At 39.1% G+C, this 19,845-nt stretch overlaps 1 protein-coding gene across 1 annotated transcript in view; it reads left to right on the forward strand.

The window, feature by feature from the left end:
• LOC129742028 (uncharacterized) overlaps positions 1 to 18,472 on the forward strand; it is a 28,923-nt gene extending 10,451 nt beyond the window's left edge. The window contains exon 3 of the mRNA XM_055733872.1: positions 13,473 to 18,472. Coding sequence (XP_055589847.1) covers positions 13,473 to 18,472 — 5,000 coding nt within the window. The remainder of the gene's footprint in view (positions 1 to 13,472) is intronic.
• Positions 18,473 to 19,845: the final 1,373 nt, after the last annotated feature.

Raw genomic sequence — 19,845 nt, forward strand, 5'->3', positions numbered from 1 at the left:
TTGACTTGTAGATGATGAAAAATAGAGTTGCGAGTTCGCTAGTACAAGCTACTAGTGTTAGTACCGCGAGAAATTAGTTAAGCTTCGATTTCAACTTTCGACCCGTCAAGTGAAAGGGATTGACTTCTTGGTGATATTGATTACAGGGGGTAATCTTGAGAATCCGGGGAATTGAATAGTATTTAAAGTGTATTTTTTATATTTTGTATCACGTTTTGTTTTAATAACTGGCAAAATAAATCAAAACGCGCAAGCAGAAGCTGCAGCACCCAGCTGAAAATTGAGTAAAATCATCATTCTAGAGAGCTCTGAGATCTCTGAGCCCTTGCGTTTTTTGATTGTTTGAAAACTTGAACAAGATGCTACAAATTTTCGAAAATTTTTATCAAACATCGCATTCTTTGAAAAATTTGCAGTTAATGAAAATATAACTTCAAAATTTGTATCCATCCAATCATGAATTTATATGATTTCAGCTAGTAGAATTTGTTACAGTGTTTTTCACCCCTAAATGTTTGTTGAACCCTCATGCTTTTTCTATAAAAACATTTATGGTTCAAAAAATATAAAATTTAATTCAAACAAAGCCAAAAACTACTGCAATTGGTGCTTCATGCATTACGACATTACAAATACATCACAACTGGTGGAACCAATAATTATTCAGGCTACCTCAATTTTATGTACAATCAACTTTAAAACTTTTTTGTACAAACGGTATGATTATCTGCGAAAATAATGTTTTTAAAGGCCATTGAAGTTGAAAACTGCTGCATGATGCACCAGATGTACCAGACGGTATCTCTGTTTAAAAGACATACGTCGTCTACGCCGATTTAGGCTTTGTAGACTGAATTAATTAGGTTGAAATTTTAAGATTAACATTTAACTCCAATACCGAGATGGGAATCGAACCCATGCCATCAGTGGACCAGCGATTACCGTCTTACCACGCTAACCACTCGACCAGCGAGACGTATCTCACAACTAACCTTGAGTTCTGTTTGCTTCAAACACTTTAACTTGATTGGTCGCAGATTGAAATCGGAAATGAAACTTCTTTCTACCGGTAATATCACTAGTAGCTTGTACTAGCGAACTCGCGACACTATTTTTCATCACCTAAATGTCATACCCTTTCATTTGACCGGTCGAAAGTTGAAATCGGAGCTAAACTAATTTCTCGTGGTACTAACACTAGTAGCTTGTACTAGCGAAGTCACGACACTATTTTTTGTCATTTACAAGTCAAACCCTTTTACTAGAGGGGTCGCAAGTTGAAATCGGAGCTTAACTAATTTCTCGCGGTTCTAATCCTAGTAGCTTGTACTAGCGAAGTCGCGACACTATTTTTCGTCAACTTCAAGTCAAACCCTTTCATTTGACCGGTCGAAAGTTGAAATCGGAGCTTAACTAATTTCTCGCGGTACTAACACTAGTAGCTTGTACTAGCGAAGTCGCGACACTATTTTTCGTCACCTACAAGTCAAACCATTTCACTAGAGGGGTCGAAAGTTGAAATCGGAGCTAAACTAATTTTTCGCGGTACTAACACTAGTAGCTTGTACTAGCGAAGTCGCGACACTATTTTTCATCACCTACGAGTCAAACCCTTCTACTAGAGGGGTCGCAAGTTGAAATCGGAGCTTAACTAATTTCTCGCGGTACTAATCCTAGTAGCTTGTACTAGCGAAGTCACGACACTATTTTTCGTCAACTTCAAGTCAAACCCTTTCATTTGACCGGTCGAAAGTTGAAATCGGAGCTAAACTAATTTCTCGCGGTACTAACACTAGTAGCTTGTACTAGCGAAGTCGCGGCATTGTTTTTCGTCATCTACAAGTCAAAACCTTTCATTAGAGGGGTCGCAAGTCTAAATCGGAGCTTAACTAATTTCTCGCGGTACTAATCCTAGTAGCTTGTACTAGCAAAGTCGCGACACTATTTTTCGTCATCTACAAGTCAAAACCTTTCATTAGAGGGGTCGCATGTAGAAATCGGAGCTAAACTTGTTTCTCGCGGTACTAATTCTAGTAGCTTGTCTCTGGTCTCAGGTCCAAAGTCTCATGTCTCAGGTCTCAGGTCTCATGTTTCATGGCCCTTGTCTCTTGCCTCAGGTCTCATGTCTTATGTCTCATGCCTCATGTCTCATGTCCCATGTCTCAGGTCTAAAGTCTCATGTTTCATGGCTCTTGTCTCATGCCTCAGGTCTCAGGTCTCAGGTCTCATGTCTCATGCTGAGGTCTCAAGTCTAATATCCCTTGTTTCAGCTTCCAGGTCTCAGGTCTCATGTCTAATTTCTAATGTTTCATGTCTCAGGTCTCATGTCTCATGTCTCATGTCTCAGGTCTCAGGTCTCAGGTCTCAGGTCTCAGGTCTCAGGTCTCAAGTCTCAGGTTTCAGGTCTCAGGTCCCAGGTCTTTGGTCTCATGTATCATGTTCTTAGTCTAAGAGATAAGATTTTCTCAACTTCAAAAAGATTCTAAGTGTTTTCCTTTGAAAAGGACTTAGAATATTTTCTCTCAAAAACCGTGTTAATTCGCGAAAACCGTGTAAAAAAAAACCGTGTTAATTCCCGAAAACCGTGTAAAAAAAGCCGTGTAAAAAAAAACCGCGTAAAAAAAAACCGTGTAAAAAAAACCTAGGTGTATTATGTTGTAGATCCCTCCGAATTTTTCTTAAGGATGAATCCTTTAACCTTCAAACTAATAAATTATGTTCAGACTCAAAACAATCTAGAAGTTCAGACGCCATGATGAATTTTATTGAAATGGAAGCATAACTAAATTATTATAACTTTAACCCACCTAAATTTACCACGAGGGGAAATTGAATTCATTCAATAAAACTTGTTCAAACCTGCAAAACGATAAGTTTTTTGCTTTAAAAGTACAGTACCGTTCCTAATTGTATAGAAATTGGAAGCACGCGCATTGTCACTTCGACTTTTAACTTTCATAACTTTTTACTCTGATGAGAGTTTTTAATCAAATTTTTTTGCGTTAGATAAAACAACTATCACACTATTATATCACAAAATTTGAGCTTTCTGGAGTTTGTGTAGCTTGAGAAACAGTAATTCTAAGAAAATCGGACTTTTTAAACTTTTTTCATTCAAACTGCAATATCTCAAAAACTACGCTACATTTTTTATAGAAATTCTGCAGAGTGACTGTTGAAACATAAAGCAAGCATTTCTGAAGTTTTCGAAAAATTCTATCGATGAGACCAAAAGTTACGCGAGGTGAATATTTCAGGCATGAACCTAGAAATGTGATTTCTATAGAATTTTGGACAAATGTTTCCATAGGAAAATCATATTCTCTGTTTAACAACCAGTAAATCTATTTCAACCAAAAAATCAAAACAAAATCGTGAGATTCTGATTTCAAAACACAAATGGATCATTTATTCCATTTTTACTTTTCTTCATTGCTGTTGCCAGACATTTTATGTCTGATTGTTGGATGCAAACAATATTGATCTCATGAATCGTCCAAAATTCTATAGAAATCGCATTTCTAGGTTCATGCCTGAAATATTGCACCTCTCGTAACTTTTGATCTCATTGATAGAACTTTTCGAAAACTTCAGACAAGCTAGCTTTATATTTCAACAATCACTCTGCAAAATTTCACTCTGCAAAATATCATCAGAGTAAAAAAGTATGGAAGTTCAAAGTCAAAGTGACAGTTTGCGTGCTTCCAATTTCTATACAATTATGAACGGTACTGTATCTAAAACAAAATTGAATCTAAAACTTCGTTCATCGCTTTTGAATGTGTTGTTGAACACTTAGAAGAAAAAGAAACAAAAAATAAAATTTAAACTGAAATTGGTTTCTTGAAGAAAATTTTATATCAACACGATGTTTTGGAAATCAAAATTTTATTAATTAAGTAGAGGATACTAGGTTAAAGATTTTGTTTTGCTGATTGTCATGCTGACTATCATGGCTCCCAACATGTTAATGTATAAAATTAGTATTCGATGGATTAATTTTTATGTTTAAATGGTTGGTTTTAAACTCTGAATTTGTTCCGTTACACTTCTTAATGAAACCCTTTTTTAATGACGAGGTAGTTTTTTTTGAATGTCAAGTTTAGAGTTTGAATGCAAAATGATGATGTAATGTTGATTGAATTGTAAATCGAAATTTACAATTGAAAATTTGTTTAAAATCGCGAACGGCATATATATAATTTCGTGAAATGAAATGTCTCAAGTCCAGAGTGAATAAAGAAAAATTTCTGACTTTCTTGTTAACATTTATTTAACACCTTTTAAGATCAAGTAATTTCCTTTTGCATTGAAAATTTAACTTGGAAAAAATCTCCTCAGGAGGGGAGGGGGGTTAACCCCTACACCCCCTCCGCTTCCCCCGTGCGCATGAACTTGCTTCGTATTAAAATCTCCCAGAAAACGCTGATTGACCCTTATCAACCTATTCGAAAATAAGAAACATAACCAATATCGAAAACTGCTGGAATTTCCCGTGTATAGAAAGACACTTATTGAAATGTAAGTTTAAAAGAATTTTGCTAAAAATATTTTTGTCAAATTAAATAAAAATCTATGTTTTAGCTTTGAAGCAGCTTGCTTTCAAAATAAGCGTTACCGTAAAATGGGGAAACCTTGATCACCGGGGTAAGTTTGATCAACATGAAATTTTTGCAGATAATCATCTTTAACTAAGTCTGAAGTCAAAATATCTGAAAACTGTTTTCTACGTTTGAAAGCTAATAAATTGAATTTCAAATAGGCTAAATTTGGTTTGTAGTTGCAAATTTTTTATATAACCTAAAATCTAATTTAAAAGTTAGTTAACGACCATTTAGATCACCGCTGGATGTAATTTTTTGGAGTTTGTTTTGAAGATTTAGTTTGGTGATGTTTTTTTTTAAATTCGCTAGTTTTACGTTTCAGTCTACTTTTATCAAATCATCCTCAGGAAAAAAAGCATTTTTTTCGCCTGTTAGGGCCGTCTCTCGTTAGACCCAAAAAACAAACCCCAAAAAATTTTCAAGTTTAAAAAAAACTCACAAACAAATGCCTCTCCTGATAAAATGATAGCATTTAGAAGCAAATGGGTTGTTTTATATGAAAGTTTAATTTTTTTACTTTGTATAGGTTGTACCGTCTCGATTTTCTTCTCACACCTCAATGTAAACAAACTGCACAGAAACGAAACTCTGCCACTTTGGGCAGCAAAGTTAGACCTTTCATTTGACATAAAGATGACACCAAAAAGATGCAACGTGTAGGCTACAGGCGACCCCAAAAAAAGTGTGACCGGACTTTTTTGTCACCCTGTAAAATTCAACTTACCGGTAAAATCGCCCTTACACTTGCACACAAGCTACCACCAGAGAACATCCCGGACTGAAGTTGGCTGCCGGAACGATGAGCCATTCCGTTCACTATCGAGATCGTCGTAGATTGGAATCCCTAGTTGCGCGGCGTGTACTACTCGGTACGACAGATAAAATTTTTGAAGACAGTATAAACACCGCTCAATGAAAGGACGTCTTCCCAACTACCAGATGGCTAAGCGACCCGTTTTCTTGTTTTTGGTTCCTAGAAAACTCCATTTTCCAACTTCATAAAGGAAAGTCTCCATTGGTAACTCATGATGTTTGTCAGAATAACGGTAAGTTATTCTGTATTCCTTATGGGTGGAATTTCTATTTTACCGAAAATTTTCACTTCAGCACCCAGTGATCCATTCTCGGTAAGACTGACATGATACATGTTCTTATTATGGTTTGAAAATACTACGGATATTACCACTTTTCCTACTACGGCACGTTACAAGGTATAGTATTAGAGTTATTTTTATGGTCATTCTTCGACAATTCTTGGATATTTGATTATAACGTTTAATATTAAGATTTTTCTTGACTATCAAAATTCCTTAGATGGGTATTGTAAGTTTCAGTTAAGATTTCGTCTTGGGATCAGAAACTAACGAAAACACACTTTCTTTGTTGTACACATAAGTATATAATAAGATTTTATAATGTTAGCAAGTATATTTACATATTTATATTAGGTTGGATTTTTCTCCAAAAACTGAACATTTTTTAGAAAAATATTCCGGCATTTTTCCTCAACCATCCCACAATCGAAACTATGATTCAACGCAATGGAATTCAAGCAAACATTCCTCTCCTGTGAGGTAGCGGAAGAATTTTCCCTTACCCTGTAGGATTTATTTCACTGTTCCGGTTGATTCCGAAGTTTGCGGTGATGGAAAACGTTTCAGCGGTAAATTGAGCGGAATTCATTTATCGGTTAGCCTCGAGAGCCGAAATTGATGAAGATGATGATGATCGACTGTTTGCTTGCTGCTGTTGATGGAGTTCTAGGTTCGTGTGCTTTTGGTATGATATGTATGAACCTGGAGTGGATGTTAGCATACATTGTGTTGCGTCAAGTAGTAGTGCTCAACATTCCACGTTTCTACATATGAGCTGATAGTGATGTTTCGCATGCCAGGCTAACGTTTGGAGGGATGTTTCCACTCTCATTGAATGGTTCTTTTCCGATTGGCTCTGGTAGTGGAAGATAAATTTGAAAGTTTATTACGAATAATCAGTAGCTTCAGAGAGTTATTGTATGAACCGTGTTTACAGCTGAAGGATACATAATTTTGGAGGTTATTTATTAACTCACAGCAGTTGATGGAGTACCATTTTATGAACTGTATACATCAATCATCACAACAAAAATGTGTAGTTCCTACAGCAAATAGATAGAGCAAGGTACAAAATAGCTTTTGGGATGAATTAAACTCAGCTCACAGATAATTTACTCCTTCTTAATCATACAGCTGTGTTTATACATTGCGAGCCAAAATCGAGATCTCGTTTTATCGATTGACATGAGTGCGTTTCACTGAGAAGCAAAACTCAAATGTTATACATGCTATAAAGGAACTTTTCTACATAGGGTAAATGAGCCTAATTTCACTATAGTTTGTCAGAGGTTTTTAGATTTGATATTATTGTGCCGAATCTTTAATACTTAGATATACAATTTTTTGGTAACTAAGTTCCAATTTTTTTTCTGAACTCTGTTTTGGTTTGAAATAATCATTTCAAGCCTTAATTTACGAAAAATATCATGTTTTATAACGTATGTCGGTGTTCCTAATTTGGCACTAATTGTTCCTAATGTTAACAAATGGGTGTTCCTTATGTTAACATATGAGGAAAAATGTATCAGCGTACCCAATATTACACTGTTTTTTTCCTGATTTTGCATATGGGTCTGTTTTTTTAATACTTTAATGAAAATAATCTCAAAACCCACCTTTTTTATAAATTTTACAACGTTTTTGGAATATGAATGGGGAAATAAGGACTATTTAAATCCTACACAATAACTCTTTACACTAGTTTTGAAGAAAGTTGTGGACGTTGAGCTTATTAAAAATCAAACTTTTACTTTTTCAATGGATGAATTTATTATATTTCACAAATAGAAAATTCATTGTAATGGATACAAATAAGTACATTCAAACAGAGCATCATTCAACAGCATGGTTCGATGTAACATTTGTGTACCACAACACTTATTTAACTTTTATTTTAATACTAGCTGACCCGGTGTGCTTTGCTACACCTTTCAAAATCGAAAGATATTTTCAGAATTTATTCAAATTTTTATTGTTTTATTAGCATTATTTTAAATCAAAATATAACATAATTCATAAGCAACCGCTATAAAATGAGAGCTGCAGGTGGAGTTTCGAATGCTACACAGAAATAACTTAAACTAATATTCTCAATCTTGATTTGTGTTAAAGATCTGTTAATTTTAATCTGTTGCTTTAAGCTCCGCCCTAAAAAAGGAGGGTTCCAAAAAAATCGTACGCAAACAATCCAACTAATAGAATATGGTTGTTTTTGCTTAATATGTTCTGAATTTATGCTAAAAAACTGATAAGAGAGACCACCCTCCCCCCCTGTCTTTCCCTTCCCCCTGCTGAATGGAGATCGTGATTTTTAATAATCATACCCATTTTTTTCGTTCCCAAAAACCTTCTTGTATCAAATATTGTTCCATTGGTTGATAATTTTTTAAGCTTTGCAACAAAATTTATATGGAACCTCCTCCTTTCTTCTCCTCTTACTTTTTTATGCCATATTTGTTTCCATTTGTTGGCTTCGTTAGCATAAACTGAGAACTTATGCTTAAAAAATTGTATTGGGTTCAACCCCCTCCTCCTATTTTCCCCTCCCTTTACATGTTAAGTTTTGTCCGTTTCTCGGATTTTGTGAAAAATCCACAGCAAGAAAGGAATTGTTTGACATTAAAAAAATTCTCGTATGGAAATACCATCCCTTGCTAAATTTGGTTTTATTTGCGATTTAAATTCTTGAGTTATGCATTAACATGAAAGGAAGTACCAACCCCCTTCCATTCGCCCCATTGAATGGAGGGGTGAGAATTTAGTATTCATAAAAGTATTTTTTGTACTCACAAAATTTTTGATACCAAGTTTAATTTCATTTGCTCTATTAATTCTCAAGTTATGCAAAAAAAAAGTATGGTAGCCCCCCCTTTCCCCTTTATAATAGAAACATTTCTCGTATCCAAATACCCTCACATACCAAATATGGTTCAAATTTACTCGATCAGATCTCCAGTTAAACTGAAAATTGTAAGGGAGACCTCTTCTCCCCCTTTTCATCCACCTTTTTGAAGGATTGAGGGATACCAAATATTCAAAGAAGCATTTCTCGTACAAAATATCGTTCCATGCCAAATTTGGTTCCATTTGCTGTTGTAGTTCTTGAACTATGCAATAGAAATTGTATGGAACTTCCCTCCCTCTTTCCTTTCTTCCCGCTGGAAGAAGGAAGGGGTCTCAAACAATTAGAATATGTCATGTTCCCAAATATCCGCCCATGCCAAATTTGGTCCCATTTGCTTGATTTCTATTTGAGTTATGTAAAAATTAAAAAGAGGGGCCCTCCCCCCTTTATATCTCCCTACTGGAAAGAGGGTGGGGTTTCAAATAATCATAGAAATATTTTTCGTATCCAAATACCTTCCCATGACAAATTTGGTTCCATTTGCTTTATAAGTTTTTTGAGTTATGTAAAAAAATATGAAAGAAGCCCCTCCCTCTTTCATCTGCAAAAAGGGAGAGGTCTCAAATAATCATTGAAATATTTTTCGTATCCCAATACCATCCCGTGCCAAATTTGGTTCCAATATCTTGAATAGTTTTCGAGTTATATGAAAAATTGTAATGTAGCCCCCCTCCCCCCTTTCTATCACCCCACTGCGAGGAGGGAGGGGTACTTAATATTCATAGAAATATTCTCCGTTCCCAAATACCACCCCATGCCAAATTTGATACCATTTGCTTGATGGGTTTTCGAGTTATGCGAAAAATTGTCTTTTGTTTGGGAGGCCCCTCCCTCCCTTCATGAGAGAGGGAGGGGTCTCAAACCATCATAGGAACCTTCCCCAGCCTCCAATACCCCCACCTACCAAGTTTCACGCAAATCGGTTCAGTAGTTTCCGAGTCTATAGGGAACAGACAGACAGACAGACAGACAGACAGACAGACAGACAGACAGAAATTCATTTTTATATATATAGATAATTTAATAAAATCATTTAATTGACATTATCATTTAAAGATAACAAAACGATGATACCATAGTTTCCCACATAGTGAGAGTGTTTTATGAAGTTATTAATTCTCATAGAAAATTCGAAAAATCGAAATTTTGACATTTTTGGTGTCGTAAAAAACTTTACACGATGTGACGGATTGACTTAGGCCGGAACAAATTTCAAATCCTTCTTTTGTCACTCGGAGTTGGAACATCGCGAGGGGGGGGGGGACAATAAAAAATAATGCGAAAAACAAATAAATTGGAATAAATTTCACGAATGCTTGTATGCAACAAAATTGCATACTATATCATTGCACAAAACCTATAAATAAAGAAATTTTTCAACGAAAAATTCAATAAAATCAAGAATCCAAAAAGGTGAAATAACTTCCAACTTCTAAACTTTGTATTTTCGTCTTGTTATCTTTCGGATACTTGAATTTTTTGTCGAAATTTACATAAAATACTTCAAACTTTATTTATTTCCCCTTTCGGATTTTTGGAAATTTCGAAGGGGGGGGGTGACAAAAGAAGAAATTGATATTTGTTCCAGCCTTAGTAATATTACCTACAAACTTTATATGGAACTTATTATTCTACATCAACACTGTTGGTGTATGAATATTTTTCGGGCAATCATTTATTTTTTTTAAAATAAATATTTTTAAAATTCCATTACCAGTCTGTTTCAATCTTGTTTCCATATGCTGGAATATGACTTTTAATTTTATTGTAGTATTTTTTACCCCTAAATGTATACAGCACCTTTATGCTTTCTCTTTAAAAAAATCATTAACAAAAAAAAAATATAAATTTTAATTCTGTTCACGTCTCACATATCATAGCTGTTATACTAAAATAGTAGATTTGAACATCCCTTCGTTTTATAGTAGATAGGTACAAACTCTCTCACTCATAGCAACTACCTAGAGATAAGTGATAGCACAAAAAAGATCAGAAACCTATTCAAATAAAACCGGCAGGTCAGTGCCCTCCGAACTAGCATCGATATCAGTTCTTCAGAATAAATTGTTTTTGTTTACTAGAAGAATAAAGTTTATCTTGTTTGTGACTTCAAAGTACCTACTGTTTCAATAAAGTTATTAAGTAAAACCTCTAGACTAAGTGTGATCAATTTACAAACCGTGAAACAGTTTGATCGTTTATATGAAGAACATCGTCAGTTGCATGCATAAATACAAAAAATATCGTGGTTATCCAATATCATAAAAGGGAAAATTAGTCGCTGGAAGACAGAAGTGCATGAACCAATATTGGCCGTGATCATAATTGCATGCGGATAATTCGGAACGGATTTAGGACCGATCTAGAACCAGTCGGCGAACCCGGTAAGAACATTGGTGCCGTGACCAGGATTCGCGGCTGGCTTGGTGGACCATTGTTTGCTCGAACAATTGAGGCAAGTTTGCATCTGGCGCCAGAATTCCTCATTTTGCTGGCAGTTGAAATATCCCGCCAAAGCGTTTGATTGGCGGTTGATTGGAAGTTGTTGCGCTACATTTTGAGTGATCATCGTAGTCATCGTAGAAAGTTTACAAGGCCTAAAAAGCACAGGCCACAGGTGAGTGGCTTTCCAATCTGTTAATATTCTCTCTGTGGTGCTTCTTGTGTTTTTTTTTAACTTTCATGCTACGAGACATCGACATTGTTCTGGAACAATTCGTCGGCTCAACATAACTGCTCGAATTGCTTGAACAACTGCCTAACACATAGCGATCGATCGCTTGCTGCAACTGAGTCAAAGGAACAGTGACTGTGGATCCAATTCTCGCATATTTTACTCACGCTACAAATTTATGCTCTGATTGGATCGAAGATACAACGGTTTGAAGGTTTGGGTGTGAATCGAATTTCCTCAAACTTTTGGAAGTGGATGAAACGATAAAATAAGACACAAGGCCTTGAAAGTACAGGCCACAGGTGAGTGGCCTTCCAATTTTTTACAATTTTCTCTGTGGTGCTTCTTGTGTCTTTTTATCTTTCATGTCACGAGTCTTGTCGTCGATCTGAAGAAATTATTGTTGCTCAACATAACTGCTCGAATTTCTTGAGCAACGGTCGAACATACATCGAATGCAGCTGTGTCAATCGGAGGTGGATTCTAGACGCATGGTTTGCATCGTTTGATGCCCTTAGACCAAGCCCACCGCAAGTTGCTATCGGTATTTTAGATGTTTTGGTTGGTTGCGTTTTTATCTACTTACTTATTTTCGCACCCATTGTTGCGATCCAGGTTGCTATTTGTGTTTGTTTATTTTCTGATAGCCACTACCGGCTGCGTTGCTACCGGGTTGCTACATAAACGCATCCTGTAACAACCTACTGCTCGAATGCTATTTCTCGAATCAAGTTAGCAACTATTGATGCGATGATGGGTTGATAAATATGTTGCTGAATGTACTCGATTCAAGTTTTAGCAACCATTGGTGGGCCTGGTCTTAGGCCGAATATTGGATCTGTTTGGTCGAAAAATCTTCGATCTTATTTGTTGGTGTATTGCTATTTGGATGGACTTTAAACGAAGCAGATTTCTTCGAATTATTGAAGGTGGTTTCAGCGATAGAAAAATATTACAAGGCCTTTGAAAAAGAGGCCACAGGTGAGTGGCTCTCCAATCGCTTTTATCCGTATTATTGGTGCTCCTCGATTTTCTTTCTTTATTTCTTGCACGTACCATATCTGCTCGAACTGCGATTCGAGTCGTCATCGAAAAGCATTACCATTGGAAGTATTTGGGGAACAGTAAGCTGGAATCTCGATTTATGGAACGGAACCGAACATAACTGATCGAATTGGTGGAGTAAGAATTGGAACCGAGCACTTAGTGAAATCTCTGGGGGTCCCGAGTCACATCAGTTACTTTGCATGCTACAAATTAACGCGCTGGAATTGGAAGTCACTAAAATCGATATTTTGGAATAAAATACAAGGCCTTGTAGTAACAGGCCTCAGGTGAGTGCCTGTCCAACGAATTATAACATCTGGTGGTGCTGCAAAAGATTTTTTTTCGTGCTCTTTTCATTTGTCTGAGGTAAATACAACGTTGGTGAGGCGTGTTGCGTGCTTTGGCTTGGTGCGTAGTCAACACCAGACGAAGGTTCAACGACATTCGGCGAGCGTATAGGCTTATACTGGTGGCCCATCGGAGGAACGCATCAACGGTGCAAATTATCAAACGATTTGAGTGAGCAACTCAAGAACGAAAAACGATACTGAGACTGCATGCTCCACTAAGTGGGTCGAGACGCTATTGCATGTTGTTCGGTTGCGTACGAAGCTTGGATTGAAGGTCGACAATCCAGATTGCGTCCTACTACGGAGGCCGGAAGGAGTAAATATATTATTTGAAATACAAGGCCTATTGTGAACAGGCCTCAGGTGAGTGCCTGTCCAAATAAATATTTCAGCTTGAGAGGTACTTCCTGGTCTCTTTTGATCTCTTTTTCGGCTCATCCCTGGTTTCATCATACGCTTGGGCTGGTACGCTTGGGCTGGTACGCTTGGGCTGGTAGTGGTTGTGGAACATGCCTGGGGAAAAACTGAACGAGTTTTTGCGGAAGAGGGAGTATCTGTTTGCGTCTTTGACGAGGTTGGGGCATTTTCTGGTAAATTTCGATCCATTAAATCATGGCGGGCAAATACAATCTCGATTGGAAAAATTGGATGCGATGTGGAATGAATTTTTGGCACTTCAAATCGAAATACAAATACTGGACAAAAATAACGATTTGGCTAGGGATAGTTTTGAAACATCGGAGAGGTTTGAGAATCAATATTTTGAATTTCGGGCTGCGCTTCTGGCAAATCTTCCAGTCCCACCTCGACATGTTTCGAATGCGGATCACACTTTGGCACGGAATAACACGACTTTGGGAATGCATAGTGGGGTGCGACTGCCACAGATTTCGATCCCGAGTTTTGATGGAGATTACCGGAACTGGTTGGCTTTCAAGGCTACGTTTGAGTCACTCATTCATGAGGTGGATGATTTGAGTGAGGTTCAAAAATTCCACTATCTTAAATCGGCGTTGAAGGGTGAGGCGGCAAAACTTACTGAATCTCTGACCGTCACTAACGAGAACTATCTGATTGCATGGGAAACTATTTCGAAAAGGTACTCGAACGAGAAGTTACTGAAGAAGCGTCATCTACAGGCGTTGATGGAATATCCGCGGATCGACAAACCAACCGCTTCAGCAATTCACGGCTTGGTTGATGAATTCGAGCAGAGGTTAAAAATTCTGAAGCAGCTAGGCGAAAAGGTGGACGATTGGGGGGCGATGATAGTTTTCTGGATGTGCAACAAGTTGGATGTGAGTACGCTGCAATTGTGGGAGGATCACTCTGCCCTGTTGGAGAACCCTTCGTTCAAGGATTTGGTCAATTTTCTAGAGAGAAGAACACGTGTGCTAGAAGCAGTATCATCCAACTCTTCTGATTTTTCTTCAGTTCAGCATCGATCGAGTTTTAAGAGAAATCCGGTTGGCGTCCATGTTGGTGCAGAAGATGCTAAGCATCAGTTGACATGTGTTTGCTGCGGACAATCGCATTACATGTCACAATGCGAAAGATTTATCAAAATGTCGTTGAAGGAGAAGCTAGATTTCGTCAACACTAAGCGGCTTTGTAGTAGTTGCCTCAAAAGTGGACATTGGGCACGGAATTGCAATTCAAAGTTTCGATGCAGGACTTGCAATCAAAAGCATCACACTTTTATTCACCCTGGTTTTGCAAATGTCGAGGAAAGGTCAACGGTAAACAGTGTAATGGCTCCTTGTCCCAGTCCCTCCCTTGAGAATGATCAGCAAAATGCGGAGAATCCAGTTGAAGCGGAAGAACAGGTTGGTTCATTCAGCGTCGGGGTGAAAGCAGGATCTTCTTGTATATTTTTATCAACGGTTATGCTAACGGTGAAAGATTACAGCGGAGCCAAGCATATGGTTAAAGCGTTATTGGATAACGGTTCTCAAGCGAACATTATTAGTGAAAGGTTATGTCAAATTTTGAAACTGAAACGAAGGGCGATAAATGTTCCGATTTGTGGAGTTGGGCAGGCTGAAACGAGGGCTCGGCATTCGGTTAGAGCAACGATTGGATCTCGTGTTAAAGATTTCTCGATAAGCATGGATTTCTTGGTTCTTCAGCGGGTGACTACAAATTTGCCTTCACGTACGGTATCAGTTGATCATTGGAAAATACCAGAGAGATACAATCTCGCAGATCCAGAATTTAATGTCAGTCATCGAATCGATTTGCTGGTTGGTGCAGAGAACTTTTACGAATTTTTATACCAGAACGAATTGAAGCGAGTTCCTCTGGGCCCAGGTTTGCCTTTCTTGGTGGATACGGTGTTCGGATGGGTGGTGTCAGGAAAGGCAATGGTTACATCCGAAACGCCGGTTGTTTGCAACGTAGTTATGGCTTCCGATTGTTTGGAACGTCAGCTCGAGCGATTTTGGATGGTGGAAAGCAACGATGAAAAACCCGTGTGGACTTTGGAGGAAATAAACACCGAGGAAAATTTCGTAAAACACCACTCTCGAGATCAAACTGGAAGATACATTGTAAGATTACCCAAGCAGTTTAATTTCGAACGTATGCTTGGAAGGTCAGAGGTTTCGGCGTTGGATAGATTTCGTAAATTGGAAAGACGCTTAGAACGTGATCTGGAATTGAAACGACAATATCACGATTTCATGAAGGAGTATTTAGAATTGAATCATATGCGAAAAATTTCGGAAGATGAGTTGGCGACTATTAGCAGTGGAAATAATAAACGGAAGGTTTACTACTTACCACACCACCCGGTCGTCAAGGAATCCAGTACAACAACGAAAGTGCGTGTAGTTTTTGATGGCTCTGCGCGCACTGATAGCGGTTATTCACTAAATGATTGCTTGATGAAGGGCCCAGCTATTCAAGATGATCTTCTCAGCCTTTTACTCCGATTTCGGAAACACGAAATCGCGCTCGTAGGAGATGTGGAGAAGATGTACAGGCAGGTGCTTCTTCACAGTGATGATACTCCGCTACAACGCATCTTCTGGAGATTTTCGGAAACTGAACCCATCGACGTCTACGAATTACTCACCGTTACCTATGGGTTAACATCGTCGTCCTTTTTGGCTACAAGATGCCTTACTCAGCTGGCTGCAGATGAAGGATCCCGCTACACGAGGGCTCAGAAAGCTCTTGTAAACGATTTTTACGTAGATGATTGCATCTCTGGAGCCACTACAATCGATGAGGCAATTTTACTTCGCGACGAATTGATAGCAGTAATGAATCAAGGGGGATTTTCTCTTCGAAAAATCTGCTCAAATCGACCCGAGGTTATGGCTGGTCTACCCGAAGATCAACTAGGAACCAACCTGACGATCACATTTGATTTTAGCCCCGGAGAGGAAATTAAAACATTAGGAATCACTTGGGATCCTAATGCTGATGATTTACGTTTTGTCTATAATATTTCCCCTGAACACACCACGTGGACCAGAAGGCAGATTCTTTCGGCGATCGCAAAACTATTTGACCCTCTCGGTCTGATTGCTCCAGTAGTTGTTTCGGCCAAAATTATCATGCAAGAATTGGCTTTATTGCAGACAAAATGGGACGAGCCTGTTTCCAAAACCATTGATCAAAAATGGAAAATTTATTACGATCAGATCCCTAAACTTTCTGAATTTAGAATCAGCAGATTTGCATTCACTCCCGCATATACAGACGTTCAACTCCACTGTTTCGCCGATGCGTCAGAACGAGCATACGGCGCATGTATTTACGTACGATCTACCGACGCCCATGGTGTTGTGCGCGTAGAAATACTCTCAGCTAAGTCACGTGTCGCCCCTCTAAAGCGCTTAACATTGCCGAGGCTAGAACTTTGTGCTGCTAAGGAAGCCGCGAATCTTTACTCTCGGGTTGTTAAAAGCCTATCTCTCGACACTGTCAAAGCTCACTTTTGGTCAGACTCTACGGTGGTGCTGCACTGGTTGAAGGCGCAACCCAACACTTGGAACACGTTTGTGGCAAACCGTGTTTCATCCATCCAAACTCGAACCTACGGACATCAATGGCATCACATCGCCGGCAAGGAAAATCCAGCCGATTTGGTTTCCCGCGGACTTTCCGTGGCAGATTTTCTCGAAAGCGAAATGTGGAGAATGGGACCAAAATGGTTACAGGAAGCAGAAGATGTTTGGCCAACGGCAACGGAAGAAATTACAATCGATGACGAGGACCTAGAAATGCGGAAAACGGTTTGTTCTGTTTCTACAGCACCAGAACCCCATCGCCTCTTTTCGCTGAGTTCATCGTTCACAACTACGATAAGAATCGTTGCATTTTGCTTTAGATTTGTTCACTACTTGAAGCACCGCAATCAACCACATCCCACTGCTTTACTGACGGTAGAAGAGTTTCGCAAAGCTAAAATAGCTTTGACCAGGTTAGCTCAATCGGAATTTTACTCTGACGAGATGAAACAACTTCGCAAAAATCACCAGGTGTCCAGCACCTCACCGCTTAAGTTATTGAACCCATTTTTGGATCAAGAAGGAGTCATTCGAGTAGGTGGTCGTTTACGCAACTCCATTGAGCAGTACGATGTCAAGCACCCAGCTGTAATTCCCCCCTCACATCCATTCACAAACATGGCCATCGATTATTTTCACCAGAAGACGATTCACGGTAGTCATAAGTTGACTCTTTCTGCCTTACGTCAGGAATTTTGGCCAGTACACGGAAAACGAGCCATTAAACAAGTTCTACGCAAATGCCACTTCTGTTTTCGTGTGAATCCCAAACCATATCATCAACCAATGGGTCAACTACCCTCCACCAGAGTCCGCCCTAGTAGACCATTTCACATTACCGGTGTGGATTATTGCGGCCCGTTCTATTTGAAACCGCCACACAGGCGGGCGTCGCCCCAGAAATGTTTTATTGCTGTGTTTATTTGCTTCTCTACGAAAGCACTTCACCTCGAGCTCGTCGGAGTCCTCACCACCAGTAGCTTCATCTCCGCTTTGAGAAGATTCGTTGGACATCACGGTGTGCCAGCCGAAATTCATTCGGACAATGCCAAAAATTTCGTTGGGGCAAAGCACGAGCTTAGAAAGCTTTACGACATCCTCCATCAGCGCCAAAGTCACGAAGCAATCACCAATGAACTTTCGCAGCAGAGAATTGAATGGCGTTTTATTCCCCCCAGAGCTCCCAATTTCGGTGGCCTATGGGAGGCCGCAGTACGCAATGTAAAAACATCGTTAAAAAGATCCATCGGTTTGAACCAGCTATCACATGAAGATTTCCATACTCTATTGGTCCAAATTACCTCAGCCCTCAATTCTCGACCATTATCCCCCCTTACTGATGACCCGTCAGACGTAGATGCTCTTACCCCCTCTCATTTTTTAATTGGATGCCCCATGACCGACCTGCCAGACAAAGATTTTCGAAGCGTTCCCACAAACCGCCTGACCCACTACCAGCAGCGTCAACAACTGTTCCAGCGCTATTGGCATCGATGGAGTCGCGAATACCTCACCGAGCTTCAAACGTCCAACGCGTCGTGTCATCGGAGCGCTATTCGTGTCGGGAGCATCGTCGTGCTACGAGAGGATAACGTCCCGCCACTTTGCTGGCCCTTGGCCCGGATCATCGCAGTGCACCCAGGCCAGGACAACATCGTTCGAGTAGTAACTATAAAGACTTCAACTGGAATCTACAAACGGTCGGTTTATCGACTGTGTCCCCTGCCGTCCGAAGAAGATGATACGAATGATAAAATGTTAGATATAAATGCAGCTTGAAATTATAATGTTAAGATTAGTAAATTAGTTAGGAATTCTATATTGAAACAAGTTCAAGGAGGCCGGAAATGTTCACGTCTCACATATCATAGCTGTTATACTAAAATAGTAGATTTGAACATCCCTTCGTTTTATGGTAGATAGGTACAAACTCTCTCACTCATAGCAACTACCTAGAGATAAGTGATAGCACAAAAAAGATCAGAAACCTATTCAAATAAAACCGGCAGGTCAGTGCCCTCCGAACTAGCATCGATATCAGTTCTTCAGAATAAATTGTTTTTGTTTACTAGAAGAATAAAGTTTATCTTGGTATAATGGAATCGTGGTGAGTTTGATAGATGAAAAAAGAATACCTAGCCAGAAAAAAAAGAAATTGAGCACATCATGACATTGATGCGGTGTGAAAAAAACCTGTTGGCCCGGAAGCAGGTGTACTTACAGCTAAGTTAATTTGTTGAATGAGCGGCTAAATAGTTTTTTAAATAACGCTGTGGTGGTTTTATAAATCATAAATTGTGATGCACTGAAAATCGAAAATACCCAAACTTGAGAACTGCCAACCGCCAAACCTAAGTTCAAGATTGACAACTTAAGTTTGTGAAAAAATCACAGCTTGCCAATACGCCAAACTTGTCCTTCAAGCGGAGAACTGTTTTTTTGGGGGGTTTTTGTTGTAAGCGCATCTTATTCTGTTACCTCCATCGGGGCAGATTTAGGTTTGGGGGGTAAGTTCAAAGCGAAGAACTGTTTTTTTTGGGGGATAACTTTTATTCCCGCTTCATTCGCAGAAAGTTTCGCATATACGATGATGTAGCTGCCTCTCTCAACAACTCTTCGGTGGTCGTGCGGTTAGCATCCTGAGATGGTAATCGCAGAGCCATTGCAGGTATGGGTGTGATTCCCGTACCTGCAGTATTTTTTTTTATTTTGATTTCCATTTTATTGCGGTATCAGATTTTGGGGGATGAGTTCTCCTTTAAAGCTTAACTTTGGTTTATGCCACCAATAGCCAAACCTGTAGGGAGGGAGTTTCATTCGGGTTGGCGGGGAAAGTTCTCAAGTTTGGGTATTTTTGAGGTTCAGTGTGTGACTCGGTTAGGGTTGGGCGCGCGTATCACGGTCGCTGTACGATTTAAACTAGGAACGGATTGGAAGACTTCTGCTTAGTATCGGCGGGGAGGTGTTGTAGTTTGCAACAAAGGCGATGGCTTTTAAAATTGTGTTAACGTTGTGGGGTTCTTTGATCAGATTCGTACACGGGGTTGAAGTTCAACTGTATGCTTCCTAGCTGGTAATAAATTCAGTGGAAGAAAACTTAATGGTGGGAAGCAATCAATGCGTGTGCGTGTGCGTTTACTTTCAATCGCACA

This window comes from Uranotaenia lowii, chromosome 2, assembly GCF_029784155.1.
Source record: "Uranotaenia lowii strain MFRU-FL chromosome 2, ASM2978415v1, whole genome shotgun sequence".
Classification (NCBI taxonomy): Eukaryota; Metazoa; Arthropoda; class Insecta; order Diptera; family Culicidae; genus Uranotaenia; species Uranotaenia lowii.